General features: G+C 39.3%; 1 protein-coding gene across 2 annotated transcripts in view; it reads right to left on the bottom strand.

The window, feature by feature from the left end:
• Positions 1-620: 620 nt before the first annotated feature.
• TECRL (trans-2,3-enoyl-CoA reductase like) overlaps positions 621-22080 on the bottom strand; it is a 59164-nt gene continuing 37704 nt past the window's right edge. For both annotated transcript variants that reach the window (XM_086888746.1, XM_086888748.1), the window contains exons 5-12: positions 13574-13689; positions 11468-11573; positions 10315-10387; positions 8541-8584; positions 4935-4992; positions 3959-4044; positions 3511-3556; positions 621-2383 (exon numbers count right to left, since the gene is read on the bottom strand). In XM_086888746.1, the coding sequence (XP_086744872.1) occupies positions 2256-2383; positions 3511-3556; positions 3959-4044; positions 4935-4992; positions 8541-8584; positions 10315-10387; positions 11468-11573; positions 13574-13689 (657 nt within the window). In that variant the 3' untranslated portion in view covers positions 621-2255. The remainder of the gene's footprint in view (positions 2384-3510; positions 3557-3958; positions 4045-4934; positions 4993-8540; positions 8585-10314; positions 10388-11467; positions 11574-13573; positions 13690-22080) is intronic.

Genomic DNA, 22080 nt, shown 5'->3' with positions numbered 1-22080 from the left:
AAAGTGCAGGAAGTTAGATTTATCACTATTTGTAAAGCCATTTAACACTGTTCAGAGCAGTTTTAGCTCATCAACACCCCACTGGTGAAACTCAAAATATCTATCACGTTTATCTGAGACAGGCTTCTGCGATGTATCTTCATTTGTTCTTACCTAGTGCTTGCTCTCACCCTTTACTTTGCTTTTCACCTTATTTTAAAACTTCAGTCATTTACTTCAGGAGTCAAAACTCTTTTTCCCCTTACCCCATGTACTGAATAACCAACTAATAAACAGGGAGTTAACAATTCCTGAAGTATTTCCTTCATCTAAGCTGTTGAATAGGAACCATGTTCCCAGCTATTGGAACCCCACTGGAAATATGCCTTGAATTAACTTAAAGCTGTAGCCACTGCAATCAAAAGATTTAATAGATCATTAATTGATTTTAATGTTACTCTCCTACTTTAAGATTGCTAAAATAAGATATTTAATAAACATCAAGGGAAAAGTATTTCAGTAGCTGGATTAAAAAAATAACCAGATAACAGCTTTTACTCATGCATCTAACGTTGTCTGGAAAAGAAAATATTTTTTTAAATATTGGGGTTAGGTATTCTATTAAAGAGTACAGAAAATAATTTTTTCAAAAATAGATCTTTATTAGCAGTCTGGGTTAGAGAACTGGATATTCACTTTGATTAGGGTTTTGTGTTGAGAGGAGTAAAAATTTATTTCACAGGTAACAAGTTAAAAAATACAGAAAGTGATGTATTTACATTACAAAGATGAAATTGAGTTACAGTGGCTAATAGGATAAGTGTTGCAAGTTAGACATTAGAGGAGAGATGTGAACCCAATTTACCAGGCAAATTAACTTTGTTAGAACACTTGAGCTGGCACAAAGATAACAGTGCCTTTAGGAGACAAACTGCCTGCCTTGCTTGTGTACTCCAGTGTTTCTCTAATGATTATAAAACTCTTTAGGCAAGATTTTTTTTCACCAGCCTAAGGGCACCAAAAGATATTGATAAATGTGCAACAGAAATCAAATGAAAGTTGGACTCAATGCCCCAGCTCTTCATATCCTAATACCTGCTGAAGCAATTCTGGTTCTTTTTCTCTGCCTAACAAAAATTCTGCTCCTGCATGACATGGGCACATGACATTGCACTGATTTGCAAAGGGAGCTACTCTGTATTTTCAGGACTTGAATAACAAGCTCAGAGAATCCCTTAAAAAATAATGTCCTGGTAAGCAAAGTAGCAGGTAGAGCCTGGCCAGCCTGAAGGGGAGCTGAAGCCTGTCAGCAGTGTCCATCTGAAGTGGTTCAGATATGGACTGAAGTGCATTTGGCATCTCTTTTCTGTTTCACAGTGAGCCATACTCCATTTCACCTTGTGCCCAAGGATTTCACAGTTCTTCATATAAGTACAATGAATGGTGTCTGGATGCAGTCAGGCACTGAACAAGGGGATCTTAACACACTTTTTAGTGCAGGAGGCTTTCTGCTCTTTCCAGACTGTTCAGTGTGAGAAAGGGATGTGGGCTTCAATGATGTACCCAAGGTTATGCCTCAAATTAGTTACAAGATGGGAAGCGGTCACAAAAGGTCCCCTTCTGGGATTGTGGGGATAATCTGCCTACCTAAAAATAAAAGAAAGCCAGTCCTCTTTGCAGTGAGCAGTTTAAGCCAATTCATATTAAACAATTTGCTATGAGATTTGATAAAAAAAAAAAAAAAGAAAGAAAATTTTTGTCAAGCTAGACTAAACAGTGTTCACAGCATAGTGGTCATCCTTTGATGTGATGCTTTAGAGGAGCTGAAGGAGAATGTGCTTTTTCTGTGAAATTTAATAAAAAGACTGAGAACCATCTGATGCAAAAATCCAAGACACTCTTCAACATCTAACACTGGACCTTAAAATTACCATACCTGAATGTGTGCAGACAAGTCGTGTTCATTAATTTTAGCAGCATCTGTGCCCATTTACACCAGCGAAACATCTAGCATTCAATATAAGCAATTTTCTTGTCCCTTTTCAATTAGCTCCATTACAGAAAATCTAATTAAATCATATCTTTTAGCAGGAACCAAGAATTCAAGAGCTAAATTTTTGCATTTAACTAAAACCTCTTCATCTTGAACTGTTAATTTACTGAAAAAGATATCCAGTAGTTTTTCCTCTGATCCACTTAGTTCCTGAATGAAATGGCTCATTAACTCTGAGTTGGCTCTTAAAGTGTACGCTCAGGCTGCAACTGTGGTGACAATCTCAGAAGATGATGGGAATCATAGCTGCTTTTCTCCGCACTTCTGGGTAAAATCTCTTCAGATACAGCTTGTGTTTCTTCTGGGCCCACAGAGACATCTGGATGACCATCAGGAAAGCAAAGATGCCAACTAGCAGGGAAAAAGATTTCAAGAAAACAATCATGTGTGTTCTTTCAGTGCCTGTTTCTGTAAATACAGTAGGGTTTATGGAAATATTTGCAGTCTCTTCTGTGGGCACAGACAACTCTGCAGTTTCTCTCAGCCTGGCAGTTTCTGATATACCATAGCCCAAGGCTCAGCCTCCACCTCAGAGTTCACACAGATGATGTTCATTTGTTAGACACACCCTGTACCACCTCTGACTTCACCATAAATCCATATATCACAGGGCCTCCTTGGTCATGGCACTGTCTCAATCCATGGCCTCTCTTGACCATATTTCTATTTTACTTCTGAACTGTAACACTTCTTTGTTTCTACCTCTGGCTGCCAACCATGACAGGGAGCTGTGCTGTAACTCCCTGCTCTGTGGAGGCAGAGCTCGGCCCTAAAGCAAATAGGCAGTAGCTGACTGGTCCAGCAAATAGGCACCAAATTTGGGATAATTTTACTGCATTTGCATTTTGCAAATTCATTATCCTTTGATTAATGTAGAGGTGGTTAATCAGAAACATCCATTTGGCATCCGGTCAAGTTACGTCTGGGACAATTACAGCAAGGATGAGTGTGCTGCGTATGTTGCTGCTCCTGCCATTGTAGGGACAGCCCTACATTGTCCCCAAACTTTCAGGTAATTTCCATACCAAAGCCTAAGACACACAAATGTTTCATTTTTTTTTTCAAACAAAATTTCAATTTAATTTTTGCATGATGCAGTTTAACCCACTTTTGAAATTATTTCCTTTTTCATTTGTAAGCCACATGGGGTTACTTCTTACAAGTAGTTTTTATAGGTTTCTATTTTGAAATGGAAAATTAATTAAAAAGTGAATGTTTTGGAGAGCTCAGTCCCAGGGACCATAGTTTCGTGAATATTTAGGTCTCTAAGGATGCAGCAAAGTACTGAGCAAGAGTCATAAATGCTACTAAGCAGGCTGCTCTTACAAGCATCTTGGAGGTTTATCTTTCATTTATCATTATTTATCATAATGATGGCATTATTTCATATACTATAAACGTTTTTGGCAAATTTTAGATTTCTAGAATTCTCTTCAACAAACACTTTAAATGCTGTCTTCATTCTGTTTCTAGTTTACCTGGCAGAGTTTGTGTCATCACCGTGAAACTAATCCAAGACCCAGCCTGTTGCAAAGAAAAAGGCACGGTTAGTTGTACATTTTATGTAAAGCAAAATGACAAGTTTCCAAAAGTTCCCCATGGAAAAATTGTGTGCTACTTGTACTGGAAATGGGAGAGGAAAAGTAGTAAGAAATTAGCCTCCCAGTGTGCTGTATGGGGTGAAGAGATGGGTGGTAAATCGTTAGATCACAGGGGAGACAGCAGTGGAAGGAAATACAGACAAAAGTCCATGTGATAGTGATTTGAGGGAGAAGGAGGGTCTGGTGGAGAAACACTTGTGGGAGCAAGGAGACTCTGACTTATGGAGCACAAGGATTGATGTGCAGAGGAAACTGCATGGGCGTGTTGCAGATTCTCTGCAGACAAAGGCTGAAACAGTAATATAAGCAAAAGAAAGTCACGTACCTCATATGTATAGTTGGGACAGGATACCAGCAGGAAGAGCCAGGTGAAGGGGTTGTAGGTTGGACTTGGAAAACAGCTTCTATTTCCTTGTGAAAGGGGAAAAAAAAGGATGGGGAAAATCAGAACCAGCTTCAGTACAGGGAGAGGGAAACTGAGCCTTATCACAGCCTGCCTATGTAACAGCAATCCCCTGGGCCAATGCTCTCAGGGTACAACCTGTTAGAAAAGTTTCAGTGAAATCTTTTGAGGTAGCAAAAGCCACATTTATCCCAGTGAGAAAGAACTTAAATAATTTTTTTTTTTGGCTCTTGCTGCTTTTAAACTGATTTAGGCCCCTTTCAGGAAATAGCATAAGCAGTTTCCTAACCACAGTGCATGAAAACATTCCAGAATAGAAACTGATTTCTGTGTGTGAAGTTGATCATACTGTGATATTTTCTTGAAAAGAGGTGTTCTGGTGGGGGAATGACACTATTAGTGTCTAAAAACATATTTTACTTTCCAGTATATATTGTATAACCTTTATTCTTATTTCACAAAATGCTGAAACCCCAGCCTGTTAAGAGCATACATATATACCTGTGTAAGTATTCATGAATCTATCTCTGTGTATTTGAATATATGCATGCACATCTTTGCCTGAGATGAATGTGTCTAAAAACTCTATGATATAGTTTAGAAGTTTTTGAGACTTATTTAAAATGAAATACATTTATGTCAGTCACCAGCACGCTTTAAGAACTTCAGCGTTTAAATCCATACTTAAATTGCTGTTCTGTCTAATTAAGATAAATTTGCTATAAGTTTTGAAACAACAACAGTGTTGCTAATGTTTCCTTGTCACAATTTTTTTGAAGGTGTTAGACCAATGGCATGGTTACTACTTCATCTTTCTTTATTCAATGGACATAAGTGCATAAATTACTGTACACCAGAAGAAGATGGATAGGTTAAGGAACAGGATACAATGACAGACCTGAATTGGTTTGGTGAGCTAATGCTACGTTGATAAAGTGATTTCCAGCTTCACACATCTGCAAGACATTAAAAACATATTTTCAACTGTATGCCTAAAAGGCTGTGGCAATTCTGTGCAGTGCATAACTAGAACCCTCCCCATTACAACTCAGTCTCTGTATCCAGGAAATACATATTCCAAAAAACAGCCTGTGATCTCTGTCACACACACAAGTGTCCAGTGAACACTGTGGGTGCAGCCTGGGGTGAAAGCCCCTGGCACATCTCCATAGAGCTCTGTGCAGCCAGGCCTTAAGCAGGGTTCCCATGCCCAGCACATGTTTAGCCCTGGGGAGATCAGGGGGATTCCCTGGCTTGAAGGAATTCATCAAAATAATCTTCTTGATTTTTTTCTGGATTTAATCCAAGCTGCAAAGAAGCAGGTGAAAAGCTGACCTCTGGTTTTGTAAAGATGTCACGAGTTAATGCCCATACCCCTTTTCCTATACACACTTTCAAAAGTGTCCAGCAAAACAGGAAGGTGGGAAAAAAAGTCTCTAAAAGGCAGACTGTTTGAATGGATAGTAGTCAGGGATTGATAAAGGAAGGGAGCCAGTAGTATTCCTGGTCCTGGAACTCTCTGGTTATGTGGTGTCCAGCCATAACCAGCTGGTTGGTCTCTAACATCCAGGTATTTCAAGCCTTTGGGAGAGGTACCGTTTCTCCCCACTGGGTTATACAGCCTGTTGTACAGGCTGATTTCAGATTTGCTTCAGGCTTTCAGTACTTCATCAGTTTCCACTACTGAAGAATGAAAATCAATATTTACCTATATTTACTTATATTTAAAATAGGAATTGGTAGCAAAATCAATTTAAATTCCTGAAGAAGATGACTTGCCGTCACAACTATGTAATTTTATGTATATGTTAGGTATAAACCATGTATTTTTCCCCTGCTCTGTGAAGAAAACTAAAATGGTGTATACAGTTCAAGCTCAGAGAGAACTGAACTTTTTTTATTAATTTCTGGATTTGAAGACCCATTTGTTCTGTCATGCATTTTCTTACATAATTTGTCATTCTATATTTTGCAAGTCAAAAAAGCTTAAGAAATTAAAATAAAAAGGAAAATGTTAAAACCTAGAGATGTTAAAAGTGTGAAGTCACAAAATTAATACATAAAAGTACTTCAATTGTCATTTTTAAGTCAATCCTGAAAGTCATCCATAACAAATTTTTGTTAAAGCTAATTGAAAGCAATAGGTAACTTCATTTTATATTGAAATGTCCTATTATCTGAAAGAACATTATAGATAGAAGAATTGCTGAATAATTTTCCCTTTTTGGCAGAGAGTTTTGTGGGGTTTTTTTGGAAGGTTTAAGTCAGGTCAATTAGTAAATAGACCTGTTATTAGCTGTTATTCTGCATGGGTAGGTAGTTACTGTTCAAGTCCTGCTGTCCTTTAAAATTCTTTTAATTCCAGCTAACTGACAATCCTCTATTATGAATACCAGATGTAAAACACTAAATAGCCAGAAAATGAAATTCCATTTTAAAATAGCATATCAGAAGCTACAACTCTAACCATAGCAATGGGTGTAATTATAATTTACATACTTCCAATTATGAACTGGGAACGTGATTTGTTTTTCTGATTGCTATTATTTTAAAGAAATAGGTTTTGTAGCTAAAAGTGGTTTTGTAAAACACTATAGCTAATGAGATGCCCACACTATTGTGCAGCAAGAGATATTCACACACTATAATTAACCCCTACTAATTCTACATAAAACAAGCTGGGAGCATTTCTGCAGGGATATTTATTGGCTTAGCTTTGACTCTGCAGCTGCATTCTGCTGTGATTAACTCTCATGTCCCTCTTTAAACATGTGACTGTTAATGTTCTACATTGAGAACCACTGCTAAATTTAAGCTAGTCCTCAGTTTATCATATATAAAATACAGGGCATCAGGGAACAGCAGAGAAAAATCTGATGCTATCTACGATTGAAGCTTACACACTTTCTCCTCTTTATATTCTGAGTGTACCCTATGAGAAAAAACATCCCTGCAAAGCTTAATTTCTCTAAACATGAGAATCTTTCAGGAGGGCCTGCAGAAACTCTTCATATTATTCAGTACTGTTTACAGCAGCTGTAGATGTATACACTTAAATCAGGATGTGTAATAAAGACAAAACTTTAAAAAGGGCAAAACAAAAGAAATCTTCCAAATATTCTATTCATATGTTTTAGAAACAGCTTCAAATTATTTTATTTTGTATGTTGATGTTTTAAATTCATTGTCTGGGAATTTGCCAACACAAGATCTGAAAGGGAAAGGTCTTGAGTTTCCATGGGCAGAGAGTTCTCAAAAAAGCTGTAAGCATTCAGAGCCCAGACCAGGTGCTGATGCAGATCCTAAGGTGATTGACATATTTTATAGTAAACACCAACAGGATCCATCCCGTTGCTTGATGGCAGAATTTTCCTTATGAGCTATAGCAGGGCACGTTCCACTGATGCAGGGAAGGATGTTTCAAAGGAAAAGGAGGCTTTCTCTAATCAGAGACTTGGATGAGGACTAGTTTTGCTGGTAGCACTGAATATTCAGGCAAGCAGTTTGCTTGGATTCAGATACCCCCTGAGCCTGGGAAGGGTGCACACAGCAAGGTTCTGAGCATCCTGCTGGCTACCAGTGCCACAGCCTTCTGTCTCTGCAGTACTGGGTTATTGCTTTTGGCCCTAGAGCCTCATGGAGCATGTGAGCTTCTTCATAGAAGTATTTTTCTTGTCTTTGCTAAACCTTATTAGAGCAAGAAAAGCTGGGAACTGCATGGGCAGACTCAGAGAAAAACATTGCAAAAAATGTGACCTTTAAGGGTCCCGATTTACAAAAGCATTTAAATATTGCTAACGAGTTTTTGAATGTTTTTCTGAATGGTGTTTGCCCGAAGGAGCCTAGACATATTACTGTCCTGTCACCCTGTCATATTTCTGGAAACAGATCTGTATCTGATTTTCAAAGAGGATGTTTTGGCTACTGGCCCAGCAGTTCCAGAGGACAGAGAGGATATGCATTTCCATGCGAGAGCTTCTTACCAAGTTTCTGTCTCACTCTACAATTATGTTCAAACAGCAGGTTGGGTAGTCTCAGCCATCCTTCATCAGCTGCACTTTCCCTTGGCTTATCCCACTTTAGCAGGGTTTATGTATATAAATAATATTTTAGAAATCTGTTGATAGAAGATATTCAGGGTATACAACTATTGCAAAGTCTGCTTAGCATGTAATTCTTCAGTGCTTTTTTAAAATGACAAGTTTCAGTCTGTCTAAATGTTAGTGTTCCAACACAATTAACAGTAGTAATTATGCTGATGATGTCCTCATGGCTCTCAAATAGAGTTCTTAAGTTTAATCTCAGTATATAAATATTAGTAGGATATTTCCTGACTGAGAAACCTTAATAAATTAGTACTGAATCCAGTCAAAGTATGCAAGGCTGTGGACATGGGCTCATATATATGTATACACACAAATGTGCAGAAGTATTACTGCATTTTATTAAATTGTGAGTTAATCCTCTTCCATAATCATAAATAAAACCTCAATTTTGTACGTACCAGAAAAGCAAGAGCAGCATAAGAAACTTGTTTGTGGCCAAATGCTAGAAAAGAGAATGAAATTATAAATTGCATTTTACGGTATGCACATGGTTTGCTATGGGTGAAATTAATCTAGTGCTGAGGAGCAGAAATACTTCTTTCCTGACAGGCTCTGCAGAAAGATTGGTTATTATCACACACAATAGGAAGACAATACAAACAGTAACAGCGCTCTAGAAATGCCAGTTTTTACACCACTGATCTCAAGACAGTTTTCACCCAACTGTTTTTAGTATTTGCCAGCCTTCATATAGCTTCAAGTGTTTTGTCAAAGCAGCTGGTGATGGTGAATCCTTTGAAAAGGCAAGAAGAGGAATGGAATGAAGGTCAGTGTCAAAATCAGACTGAGAATTGCAGCCTTATCCATAGACCCTTCTAAGAGCAGAAAACTCAATACATAACCTATCCATTACCTTTTTTTTACTTTAGTAGTGAGGCTTTACTACACAGCCACTACCTGCTTCATTGTCATGCGAGAAATACATTTAACATTTGTAAATTTTACCTGCCATCTGGCTGCCCTGTCCTTTCTGTGGCTGCTCCCAGACCAGTGTAGGGCTCTACCAAGTCATGTCCAAAGGTTTACAGTTCCCAAGCAAACCTTGGCCACAGCTGGGGGCACAAACCATGTGTATGTACCTCACTAGCCTTGGCCATGTATCATCAAAACCTTTTCTTTTGAAAACTCCTTTTCCCTGGCTGGCACAGGACTCCTCTGTGGTGCCAAAGGCATTTTAAGGCAGAGGCAAGCAATAAGAAATATTTCTTCTGGATGATTCCTCTTTTCTGTCTTGAACAATAGTTTCCCCTATAAAGAAGCTGCACTTATTGATTTGATAGCCCAGACTGCTAAAAACTGTGTCTGGGAAGGTTTCTACATTGTTTGCAGCTGTCATCCAATGCATCACATAATTTTGAAATAGAACTTTTGTGCTAGTTTGAAAGAAAAGCATGTGTCATGTAGGAGAAATTTTTAATTGAAAGAAATTAGCAATTTAACTGAGTGTTAACAAAAATGGCAAAGCAAATGCTTTTTCCCCGAAGTTCATAGATAAATCTGAGATACAGAGGAAAAGAAAGATTAAGGTGTAACAAGGAAAGTAAAGCAGTATAAAATAAAACCCGTGCCAATTATTCTCAAAAGAAACAAAAGTCCAGAGAGCAAACAGAAAAAAAAATCTTGAAGAAACAGCAGTGCAACAATAAAATATGATGAGAGGGAGCAAAATGATGGATGAAATCTGAAAACTAAAAAACCAAATCTTTCTGTTATTAGCAGTATGTGATGGATTTTTACTGGTTTCTCAGGGGAAAAAAAAAAAAAAACCTTAATTTTCATGAAAAGGATGTATCTTTAGCAAATAAATATCCCTTCCAAGAAGACATAACCAGCTCTAGTTCTCTCCTGCATTCTTTAATACAAATGTTGTGAAAATGAGCAAAATATGTTGATCTTTGTGTTTTCCTCACTTGTCCAAAATTTTGTGTTCATAAACTGCACAGCGATTGACCATTGCTGAACAGGCACGAACATTCAGTGGCACAAAGCCAAAGCAGAGGTGCTTCCAACACAACCATCTTCCTCCTGACAGGGAGCAAAGCCTAAATTCTGGCTACATCAGTCGTATGATTTGATGTGGGACCGGTTTCTTGATTTTGGAGGACTTCAGGGTTACACGGCACGGACTTTTTCAAAGGGAGTTTGTCAGTTTTGTGTCGTACCCATACCTACATGGTGGTGTGTACCGTGGGTGGTTGATGTAGTATGCGATCCAGGATGTGAATCCCCAGTAAAAGGCACAGCCCTGGAACAGACAGATAATTTTTTTGAAAGGGCAATAAGGAAGTACAAACTGTAACTTTATAAGTATAAATTCTGCCAAGTGCAAAACCCAGGTGACCACTGAAAATCTTTGCAGTTGCTTGTGTGCCTTAGAATATATATCTTTCTAAGATGCTATGATGCCAGTAAAAAAAAAAAATGGGGAGAGATTGTAGATTTATTTTTTTTAATGTTGTTGAATGTGTTCTATTCCTGTTGTAGGAATTGGCACTTGTTTTCTCCTTTTTTGATTTTACTGGTGAAGATCACATTTCTAGGAGCTGTGCTACTAAAAGTCATGGGCTGATTCCTGTACCTGAAATCCAGCATTTCCAAGCAAGATAGAGCAAGACAAACAGAATGCTAAACTCAGACAAAACAAGAAAGAGTAAAAAGAAGCCCCATATCGTAGCCATGTGTTAATCTCCTTCACCAAAACCCTAAAGGGAGGGTTTAAAGGGAGGGTCTTTACATCACACGGAATGGGATGGAGGGCTGACACAAAATGGTCAAGACAGAGTGTGTGAAATAAAAGAAAAGAAGGCCTGTGAGTAATGACACACAGCTGAAATTCAGGAAGCTTTTGAAGAAAGAAGACCTGGCCAGCTCAGTATCTTCCTGCCTGAGGCCTCCATTTTCTTGATTTTTTTTTTTTTTGCCTACTTGTAATTTGATTTTCACTTCCTAGCACAAGGCCTGTCTCTTGCTCTGTACTTATATTGCACCAAGGAAGCAGTGTATAATTTCTCTTAGCACCACTAGATGTTTCAACAGCTATCACCGTAAAACAGCATTCAGTCTGAAAAATATCCTGGATATGACAATCAGCACCTTGGGTGAATGAGTCAAAGTGGACATTTACATGCAGGAGCTAAAATGGACATTGATTTCAATTTATGTCCTTGGGGGCATAGTCCTGAAATCCTGCCTGTTATCTGCATTTTCACTGAACATAATTCCTGGAGCTACAAAATAACTTAATTTTTATTTCCCTATCTTCTTCCAAGGACTACTTTGATATGAGGATATTCTCTCTTACACAAGATGATAAACATATTGTCACCTTTATCATATTTTTCAGAGGAGTGTGCCCTTCCGAAAACTTGTGAACAAATAATGTCTCCAGAAGATGTCTGATGTAGTGTAAACAGTGACAGAAGCAGGCCAAGCTGCAAGAGAAAAAAAAAAAAAAAAAAAGAAATTAAGGTAAGTAGGTAAGTGAAAGGTTGTTTTTATTACTTCACAGTTAATGTCATGGAAGGAATAAGAACTAATATTCCAAAAGTGTAGTCACATTAAAATTGTGAGATTTAAGATATTGTCTTAATTGAAGCATCTGGAACCAAAGATTAATGGAAACATTTTCAGTGTTATACAAAGTTGCTTGCATTTTGCATGGAAGCAACTTACTTTTACCAGCCCTGAAATAAAAAGAGCTCCTTGAGCTCTGAATGTGATACATAGTCCTGACAAGACATTTAGACAGGACAGCTGTGTATACAGCCAGGCGTCTCCCATGTTTTAAGGCCACCTTAATGCTCCTGTAGGATGTGTCTGACATTTAAAAACACTCTGAATATCTTCTGAATGGTTTCCTTGTCCTTTGCCAACTCAAGTAGCTGCATGGAGGTAGTTTGTGTTTCATTTCCTTGTGGACGCAAAATGAGATTTTGTTGCTAAGTTAATCCATTCTGATGGCTTTTTTGTTGCCTGTTATAAAGAAATGAGGCAATTGTGATAGAAATTATTATATTGATTCTCTTTTGAGGAAGATTATGGAACAATAACAGGCATTGCTGATTTGCTTCCGAGAATGAGCTGCAGCTTGTAGTGATTGAGTTTCAGAAACAAATGTCAGGAGTGATTCCTGATGACATTTTATCTTGGTTACATTTACCGTACTACCATAGCACATCTTGCTGCAAACCAATTATAAGACATAAATGAAAAGTTGTTTTCAGCATGTGAAACCTCAAATAATTTTATTATGCATCGTGTATGGTAGCTAAAGTCAAAGATTAAAAAATTTCAAAGTAATTAAGCCAGAGAGAGTTGAGCTAAAATAATTTTGAACAATTAATGACTTATCCAAAGCCTGGAGCAAACTTCCAGCTTTGCTGGAAATTTTAAAATTAATTTGGCTTAGGATGGGGTCCTCAGATGAACCCGTTAAGGAGCGGTCACTGGCAGGATTCTGCACAACCCTTGCCCACATAAAAGAAGGAAAAGGCATTGAAGGTTCTTCTGTGCTGCCAGAAACTCTCCCCTTTTAAGCATATGCACAAGAGAAGGCAGACAAGCATCTTGCAGCTCTGGATTTGAATTCAATTATACTGTGTTCTCATTCCCAGCTCCACTAACTCCCTTAATGTCTCTCCAAGTGCCTGTTCCTCCATCTGTAAACGGCATTATTACTCACTGTATTTCTCTGCTGTGTACCAGTTCCCCTGATTCTGCAATCACAGTGTGGAAGAAATGTGTGGGAAAGCTGTACAGTGCTTGAGCCTCCTAGGTCCCTGTGTACCCTCCTATAAGTGGCCCAGCTTATGCGGGTGACAGGCTTTCCTTGATCACTTTTCACCCTGCTGCCAGGCACTAATCACCCAGAATGGGGACAGTTCCACTGAAGGAAAGTTCCTTTAAGTGTGAAAGCTCCCAGTCTGCCTGGTGCATTCTACTGCTGTCCTGTGGAGATGCTTCTTGTTTGTTTCTTGACCTGATGCATGACAGGCACACCTGCTGAATTTCCTCCTCCCTGTGCCTAGGTGAGAGCTGGTGTGGGGGTAGTTATCTTCTGTGCTGGATGCTGATGCTGCTCATCTCAAGAGCAGCAATGTGCTATAAGGAAACTGGGAGTGGGGCACCTGAAATCTTCTTTGGGTCCCACTACCCACTGTGCTTGTTATTTCACTTTCTGACTTGATGTCAACGTATTTGGGGAGAACACTGCATCTCCATGCTAATCAGGTGCAGTGACCATTGCTGGGATCCCATTTTTGGTCAAGATTATGAGTGCTGGTAAAAGGACAAACAAGTATTGGCAATAACTGAATCTGACCCCAGGCAGGCAGCCTCAGACCCCCTGTAACATCCTCACCTCTGGAAATGCAATCTCCACCCCTTTGGTTTCTCATGATCCGGGAAAATAATTCACACAAGTGTCACTTACTGAACCACTGGGTGCCGGAAGTTCTTCCTGCTTTCCACTTGACCATAAATAGTCGAGAGACGAATGTAAAAGAGCAGATAGATGAGAAGAGGCCCAGTGTATTCTGTTAGAAAAAACTAGAAATGAAAAATAAAATAGCTGTGGCAGAGCAGAAAATTGTATCAGAAAAGGTGTGGGAAACAGAATACCCTTATCCACAACCCCTATTCATCTTTCAAATGACTTTTGGCTTCATTTTCAGGGCTCAAACAACACATAGGGGATTCTTCTGAAGTCTCTTTAGCAAAGGAGTAAAATCCATCTAGGAAATGAGAGATAGGTTTCTGTGCAGAACAGTAACCCAGTCAGGAATGCTTCATGGAAGGTGGTCAAAATCACAGTTATCTTCTCTTTATATTTTTGGTGTGCCATCATAGATGCCTATTTGGAATCTAAATAACACTGAAAATCAAGGCTAAGAAACTGAAGGCAGCTTGCTTTCTGCCAGTGTTTTTTGCAATTAAGTGGTAAGTCAGTTAAAAGCCAACCAGGGATGACAGAAACAAACACAGCTTTGAATCCTAGTTGCTAGCAGAGTCATCTGGAAGGGATGTTATCATTGCTTGAAATTTGGTAGAGGATGGAACAGCAGGACCAGCCTGCCTGGTGCATGGTGCTTTGAGCTCTTTTTCAGTGACTGTGACAAAAACCCTACTGTGACAAAAACAAATAAATAATTTCATCTCACCACTGTCACTCCTGCTAGGCACAGAGACCTGAGAGGAGGGGCAGGGAGAGAAGGCAGAGCCATGGAGATGACATGAGCTGCCCTTAGTTTTAAGGTCTGACTTTGGTTTGGTACATTCTGTATTGCTTTTTGTTGGGGAACATTCTTAAGCCACACACAGATGGAAGAGGTAAAATGACATTAGAATGATGAGAGATCTAGATTTGATCATCTGTCCTTACTGGACTGAATCCCAGAATAAAATGGAAGTGGTGTAGTCCTACACATTTACAAGGGCTGGCAAATTGTAACTGAAGTACCTATCATTGCTTCAGGGAGAAAGATTTATAACTGAGGGGTTATTTGGCTTTATGCTGTCTATTGGCACTGCTGTAGAATTGTAATGAATAAATACCTGTGGCTTAAGGAAGCAGCACTGACTTGAGACCAGCTTTTTCAAAACTAATATTTGCCCCCCCCAGCAAGCTGTTCTTCTAATCACTCTTCAGAAGAACGTTGAAAGAGAAAGGTTTTCCTGCAGAAACATCTGGCAATTAGGTTCCCTTTTCCTCTGTTACAGGGTGAAATCTTTTGAAATGTTATCCTTTCATAGCAGGACAGTCTTCAAAAGTAACAACAGACTTAAGTGTTCTCTACTGGGGGAACGTCAAATTCCCTTTTGTTCCAAGGGACATCATGACTCCTGTGCTCCATTTAGACTCTGCATGATCACAAGAGCAGGGGGGGGTGTGTGTGTGTGTTTGTGTGTGTGTAAAAATATTTAATCTAGGAGTCCAAGAGCACTTGTTGTGGACTACCTCACAGCCAAGGGCTTATTAGAATGTTGTTCTAATAGCAGTTGTACGGGTCTGTTCCAAAATGTGAGCCCACTGTGTTTGGCACTGTGAAAACTCTGTAAGGAATAGCCTCTTCTATTTCAACCTAGCACACTAAATCTAGACTGTGGTGATACAGGGGACAGAGGCACAGGTAATGTGGTATGGGCAGGTCAGGGGAAGAGCCTGGAATGAGCTGCCTTCTTCAGTGTAGCTTTTTCTCTGCCATGAGCTGCACCACAAAGTACAACCGTAACTGCCAGCTTTCAACATCTCTTTGGCATGAGCACATTACAAAGCTGCCAGGAAGAGCTTGGCAGCACCTAGCACCAAGTTGTGCTTACTTATCACTCCACCAAGTGTTCCTCTCTTATCCCCTGACTGATTTCAGATGCTGAAAGGAGAAGGAGAGTTTCAAGATTTAGTAAAAAATCCAGTCTCTCTTTAAAAGCCAAAGCTTCAGACACAAGAGAATTGAATCCTTGTGAGGGGGTCTGGTGTTGGAAGGGGGGATGCATGAGTGCAATTCAGAGGAGCAGCTGAGAGCACTGACAATAATTCCTGAGCTGGGGTTTGTGGAGGTGAGCAGTGTCAGGATTCTCAGGGTGGGGACAGGTTTCAGTCCTGTCTGTTTGTCTGTCACATCACCCATGTGGAGGCAGGTGATGCAGGGGTGACCATGAGATTTGAAATTAAACTGGGCACTGTCTGGCAGACAGGACTCTGTTTGCCTTTGTCAGAACTGAGTCACACTGTCACATAGATCAGTAACATTCTGTTTTAGAGGATGAGGCACAATTTGGTGTAGTAGTTTTTGTTATAGTGTACTTTAGTTTAGGTAAGTTTCAGACTCCTTCCTTCTGTTGCATCTCCCATGTTCCACTGCTCTCTTTCTCTGGCCCACTGATTTTAAATTTGTCATAAATGAAAAATGAGTTCCAGAAAGGCAGGCAGAGAAACTGCTAAAAAATCCCATGAGTTCAAGCAGGTGAAAAGGAAAGTAGACTTAAATTAACACAACATCACAATTATTGGTCCTACCCACTGGCAATCAAGGGCAAGCACCATTCTTTTACTATTGATTCTCAATGATTATATGCAATTAAGCCTAGCTAGTATATTCATACTCATCCTATAGCTGACTAATTGCAGGGCTTGGGGAGTTATTAGTTGTGTCAAGGATCAGTTCAACCCATCATTTTTATAGGTGCTTAAAATTAGTAATTCCCGCTGACATATTCTGCAAAAGTAGTAATCACAGTTTAAACAAAGGCCTGAAAGTAATAACATTGTAGCTTGTTGTTTCTGAATAAAAATAAATGTTTTATTTTTAAAAAAAAGGAAAAGCAAAAAAAGTGATCACAGAGCAGACTTACCCTGTAGAAATGTAAAAAAAAAAAAGAAAAACAAACAAGCCAAAACACCAAGATCCAGTATTTAGAAGAAAAATATTTTTTCTTTACCATCTTGTGGTCCTGCCTAGATTATTTTGATGTATTGGGTGCAACCAAATATAGTGATCCATAATAAGCACAAATATGTTTTCCTGGAGGAGCAGTATGTCTCTATAACAATGAGAACAGCTCAATAGGATTTAACTGTTGAGCTCATCATTAACTCCCTGAAGACAGAAAACAGGAGATTGGGGGTTTTTTTTCCACATCTGTACACTCTTCTGCACATCCTGCACAGTGTCCAGTTCTCTTACCTTCCTTCTCTCCAGTGTTTGATGTTATATACTCTGTAGACCTCTTATTCTCAGTAACATATAGAAAGTGCTCTTAAATGAAACTATTCTTGAATCAAAACACTTACCAACGTGGTGCCCATGCAGAGTGCTAAAATCAAGCTTCTTTAACCAACTCAGCTATCAGGTCCTTAGACTGATTCAGTAACACCTAAACTGGAAATATCTACTACATAAACATCAAAAGTGAGATCCAAAACCAGTCAAAAGAGAGCTAAGTGGCAGTTTCTATTATCCAAGAGATGATGGGAAACAAGGTAAAACAATACAGGAGAGCTAATCTGAAAATCAGCAAATCATTTTATCTTGCATAAGCCAGATTGTACCTGCTTATTTTATCTCTTACTCAGCTCATCGTGCCAGGAGCACCTTGCTGAACAAAGTAACAGCCAGGAATTCAAATCCCAGACTTTGTGAGGCAGAGGGTGTATTTGGGGAGGTATGAATGCAGCAGATGTGAAAGGAGCTCTTTAAAGTTATTGGAAGGATTTTCTGGCTGGTAGGAGTGACATAGTGCCTGACACTGTCCCAACAAGTCTGCTAAAGGGAGTGGAAAGGATTTTGATATGAGTTAAAGTACCATGTGTACTGGTTGGGAAAAGGCAGAACAGGACAAAAGGAAGTTGTAAACACAGCCAGTGGAGTGGAGGGAATCTGAAAAAAATCCAACAAAATCTTTATAAATGAACAGCCCACATATTAGTATCTTCACATGAGGGCATCAGCTAATTCCTCTCTGTAATGTTTATGACCTGCCCTTTCTGTAATATCACAAAACACACCCTATCTTGTTGCCTTTTGGCATAGTCTCACATTATCTCATTTATGACAAGCAGCAGAGCTGAGGAAAGGCCATACAGCCTTTTCCACACCAGTCCCTTCCTGCAGCTCTTTCCATGCCATGTAGGGCCAGTTTCCCAGTCACCAGTGCTGCTCGTGATGTTTTCTCTTCCACTGCCCATGGGATGTCTGGATGGAAGCAGCGAGCATGGGATGAGGGTAATACCTGCTGCCAGGACAATGACTTTGGGTCACTGTCTGTAGCCCCCAGCACAGCAAGATACAAAACAGCTCAGGCATGTGCTGGGTGACTCTGATGGAAAAGCAGCTGCAGTATATAAATTATGGAATGGGCAGGGCTTAATTTCTCTGATAAATGTGAGACAAAGGCAGCAGTTGCAGGTCTGAGCCAAGATCAGACTGCCACGGTACATACTGCACAAAGAGGAGGATCTCCTGCTATCAGACAGACAATTGCTGTGTGTGAGTGTACAGAGAAAAGCTGGGATTTCAGAGAAACCCAAGAGAAACAGAATAGGCATTTAAATCCTCCAAAGTCCCCAGATCACATTAAACTTAGCATATAGCTACCTTAGACTCATTTAACAATCCCAGCCCTAAGTACTCTTGAGCTGATGATTATTAAGAAACATTATTAATTTCTAGTCTGATTTCCACTTCTTACGCTTTTTTACCTCTTTAAAGGCCGTACAGTTACCTGGGGATGATAATGGCATCATTTTAGCAACATCTCTAAATCTTCACCTTTGTAAAAGTTTCGTATTTTCACCATTTCAAAAATCCACTGCAGCAACTATTTTGCATCAGGTAATACAGTTCTTAAGGGCTGCTTGAATATTCAATTACTTATTGTTCCAGTTCCACAGAACCGGCTAATGCAGTCTACAAAACTTAAAATGTGCATCCAGGGGCACCTGAAACTTCCCTTGTCTGGGCAGATTCTGCAGTAATTCGTGTCTATGAGTATTTCAGGCTGCTGCCCAATATTTATTGCAAATACCAGAGATAGGGGTGGATTTGCTGTAGGATTTTATAGGTAAATTGCAGCTGACTCTGGCCAGTTTCAAGAGCTGGGGAGTGAACAGCCATGGATGCTGTTTGTCCCTGAGTCAGGCCTGGGAATGCTCTGTGGAACAAGGGAGGTGAAATCACATCTTCCTGTCTCTTCTCCTAAGACTAACCTGTCTGAAACCTTGGCATCAGGCCACTTCATACTACAGTCAAAATTCTTCCCTGCAACTACAAGCCATTTCATGTTTCTTACTCAAAAAGAAAAATTATTGCAAATTAACAAATTTTAACAAATAACAAATAAGTTATTCTTAACTATTAACAAATAACAATAAGTTATTCTTAACACACACACATATATGTATGTTGTATATGTTTGTACCAATACATATTGAAGAATTACATACAGAGTGAAGAATTCAAGTTCTGTTTGTAACCAAACACCAGTGTGAGCTCAGATTTGCTGCCAAATCTTTACAGGTCTTTGATGACATTTTGAAATCTGCCTTATAATGTGCATCATTTTAAAATGTGTATTTATTGTCTGCTATGTAAATATGTAAACAAAATAGTGCTTTTTAAACACCTGGTTATTGTAAATAACCTTATCTGTGCCTTTCATCCAGAAGCCTCAAAGCACTTTGCAAAGTGGAAAATACTGTTACTTTCTTGACAGTATTTTGGAAGCTGAAATACAGAGAAATTCAGTGACTTGTCAAGGGCATCAGATGAAGGTGGGCAAAGGGGCACCTGGTCCTCTCAAACACTGGTTCAGTCTCTGGTTCACTGTGCTGAACACTGGTTCACCCTATGGTTCACTCTTCTCTCTGCTCTCTTCACTCTATGGGGTGGGGCAAAATTCCCCATACAAAATAATTGTTCCAGGCTTATGCATTCTAGAGGGACTACAGCTGCTGAAATTTGCATAGATTGACAAAATGTCAACCTCCTTAGTTACTCTGAATACAAATAGGAAAATGTCTACATTTACTAGTTCTGTACATCAAGCAGCTCTTTGTTCCTTAAGTAGCAGGAAGGGTTTATGCATAAAGTTATGTATAACTGAAAGAAACACATTGTTCTGTATATGTTTACTGAATTCCCTCTGCCGTCTTTTTGCACTCAAAGGGGCAGAAACTCAAGGCCATTGCTATAAATTCCTAGACGTAAGTCTTTCAGTCTTTACTGTGCTTAACAGTAACTAGAACCCCCAGAACTAATTTTTCTACTAGCTCCCTAATTCTCTTTGGCAACTGAAAAATTGACACTCTGGCATGGTTCACAGATCTAGTGGAATTTGCTGCTGAGACCAAGAGAAATTATTGCAACACTGTTTGTATCATTAGAAGCAGCATCTGAGGAATCCAAATCAGCCAGCTGGGCAGTTTCAGAGGTCTCCTCTTCCCTTATCAGTTAACTTCATGCTGCCACTGGGCAGTAACAAAGAGCCAAAAGTACATGTGGCCCAAGGAAAGGCACGAACAATATAAAACCATGGCAAGAAATCAGGCAAAGGCAAGCTGTTCTCTCCTGATAACCCTGGAGGTTGAAAAATATTAGACTTAATTAAATGAAAAATAAGAGCAATCTTGTATGTGTAGTTTGTCTTTGTGAAAGGTCACAATGTTTTTAAAAGTTTGCAGCTTTTGACTGGGATCAGCTCAAGACTTGGCCAACTGTACCAAGGTAGAGCAACACTTGCTGTGTGTTCAAGCAGAAACCTCTGCCAAGTACAAGCTGTTAGCTGTAAAACAGAGGTGCTTTGCATTACAAATAATTGTAGTTGGAAAAGGTGCAGTCAAGGAAATAGCGACTTCTTTTTTTTCCTGGAGATCATCTTCCATGCCAAATTATCTATTGATCCAAGAGGCTTAGCAATGAAAAACCATTTGATGATTTTTCTGTCTTTGGCACTTTTTTGTAGCTGTTCTTAAGCCACACACAGATTCACATAGAGTCAAACTTTCTGTTTATTTGGCACTTCTGCAAACTATTTCAGGTATCCACAATTCCCTGAATGTGTCATTTGATTTGTAGGGTCCTAGTCCCACAACTAATTCTGTCTGAATTGGCCACAGAATATGCAAACGCTGATCTATATCTGCTGAGAACCATATTCAGTGACATTCTCTGCTACATCAAACAGATCCTCAGCTCTCTTTCTCTTATCTGGACCTCAACTCCCTTCCTAAGCTATGATAATATGAGTTTTTTTACACTCATCATCTTTACACTGGCTCACTAGTTTGCTGGGATTCCCAGTCCTCACACTTCTTCAAACTCTTCAGATCCTCTCTTTTTCCTTCTGTTAGAATTATCTGTACTTTTACATCGCATTGAGAGGTTATAAACCTTTACTGAAGTCTCTTCTTCTGCTCCCAAATTAGGGAAAATATCTTAAGTTGTTCCACATGAGGAGTCCAAGTCTAACCTTGGTGTAGAGAAGGAGAATGAGTCTGCAGCAGTTTGGCTGGCTTTTTTTTTTCTAAACCCATCAACATACAAATTGTTTCCTGTCACAATCATCCCACAGACTTCTTGGGACTGTTCCACTTTTACAGGAGCAATGGATTGAGCTGTGCCAGGCAGTCAGAGCAAACTGCTGCTCCCGTGTTCACCAACAGGACCAAAAAGCTTTGATGCAAGAGGAGAGAACCACACTGACCAAAACACTGCTTTCCCCTTGAGAGAACAGCAGCACCTCCTCATTGCCCTTCCCCACTGCGTACACCTGCTGTGCATAAAAACAGAGCTTCAAACACAGATCCTTTCCTGGCTTCTTCTTCATTTTCCACAATGTCTAACTTGGTGATAAATTTGCTTGCCAGCCAGGAGAGAACAGATCAATTAGTGAAAAATGTGGATTTTCAGACTTCAAAGATGCTCCTGGGTTTAAAGAAGTATTGATGTCTACATTTCTAAATTGAGCAGAATCTTTTTTCATTGGGAAATTTGAAATGGAACAGTGCTGCTGCCAGCTTTACTATTTTAAGGTACTTAGGAGTCAAAGTACTTAAGCAATCCCTAATTTTAAATCACAGTTACAAAAAATATTTACTGAAGTACTATGTTTCAGGGTTAATCTTCTGATATTCACAGGCTTGGAGGTAAAGCTTCGGGTTTTTTTACAGTTCTATGCTATTTTCTCAGTTCTATTTGGATCCTTTTGATAGCTGGCCCAGGTAGCAACAGGACAACAGAAGCTGATAAATCAGAAATTGCAATCATTGCTCGAATAAGGAAATCTTTAGCAGCAGTGTGAATTTGAGCCAGAAGAATGGATTTTTTTTCTGTTTTTTCTTTTTTTCACTACAGCAGCAGTGTGTATTCTTAGCAGTAAAACACCAGCCATGTTTCAAAAAGTCACCCTACCCTGCCACATTGCAATTATGTAAAAAGAGGTGTC

Source organism: Cyanistes caeruleus, chromosome 5, assembly GCF_971803275.1.
Source record: "Cyanistes caeruleus chromosome 5, bCyaCae1.hap1.1, whole genome shotgun sequence".
Lineage (NCBI taxonomy): Eukaryota > Metazoa > Chordata > Aves > Passeriformes > Paridae > Cyanistes > Cyanistes caeruleus.
The sequence above is the reverse complement of the archived record's forward strand: the minus strand, read 5'-3'. Positions and strand labels throughout refer to the sequence as shown.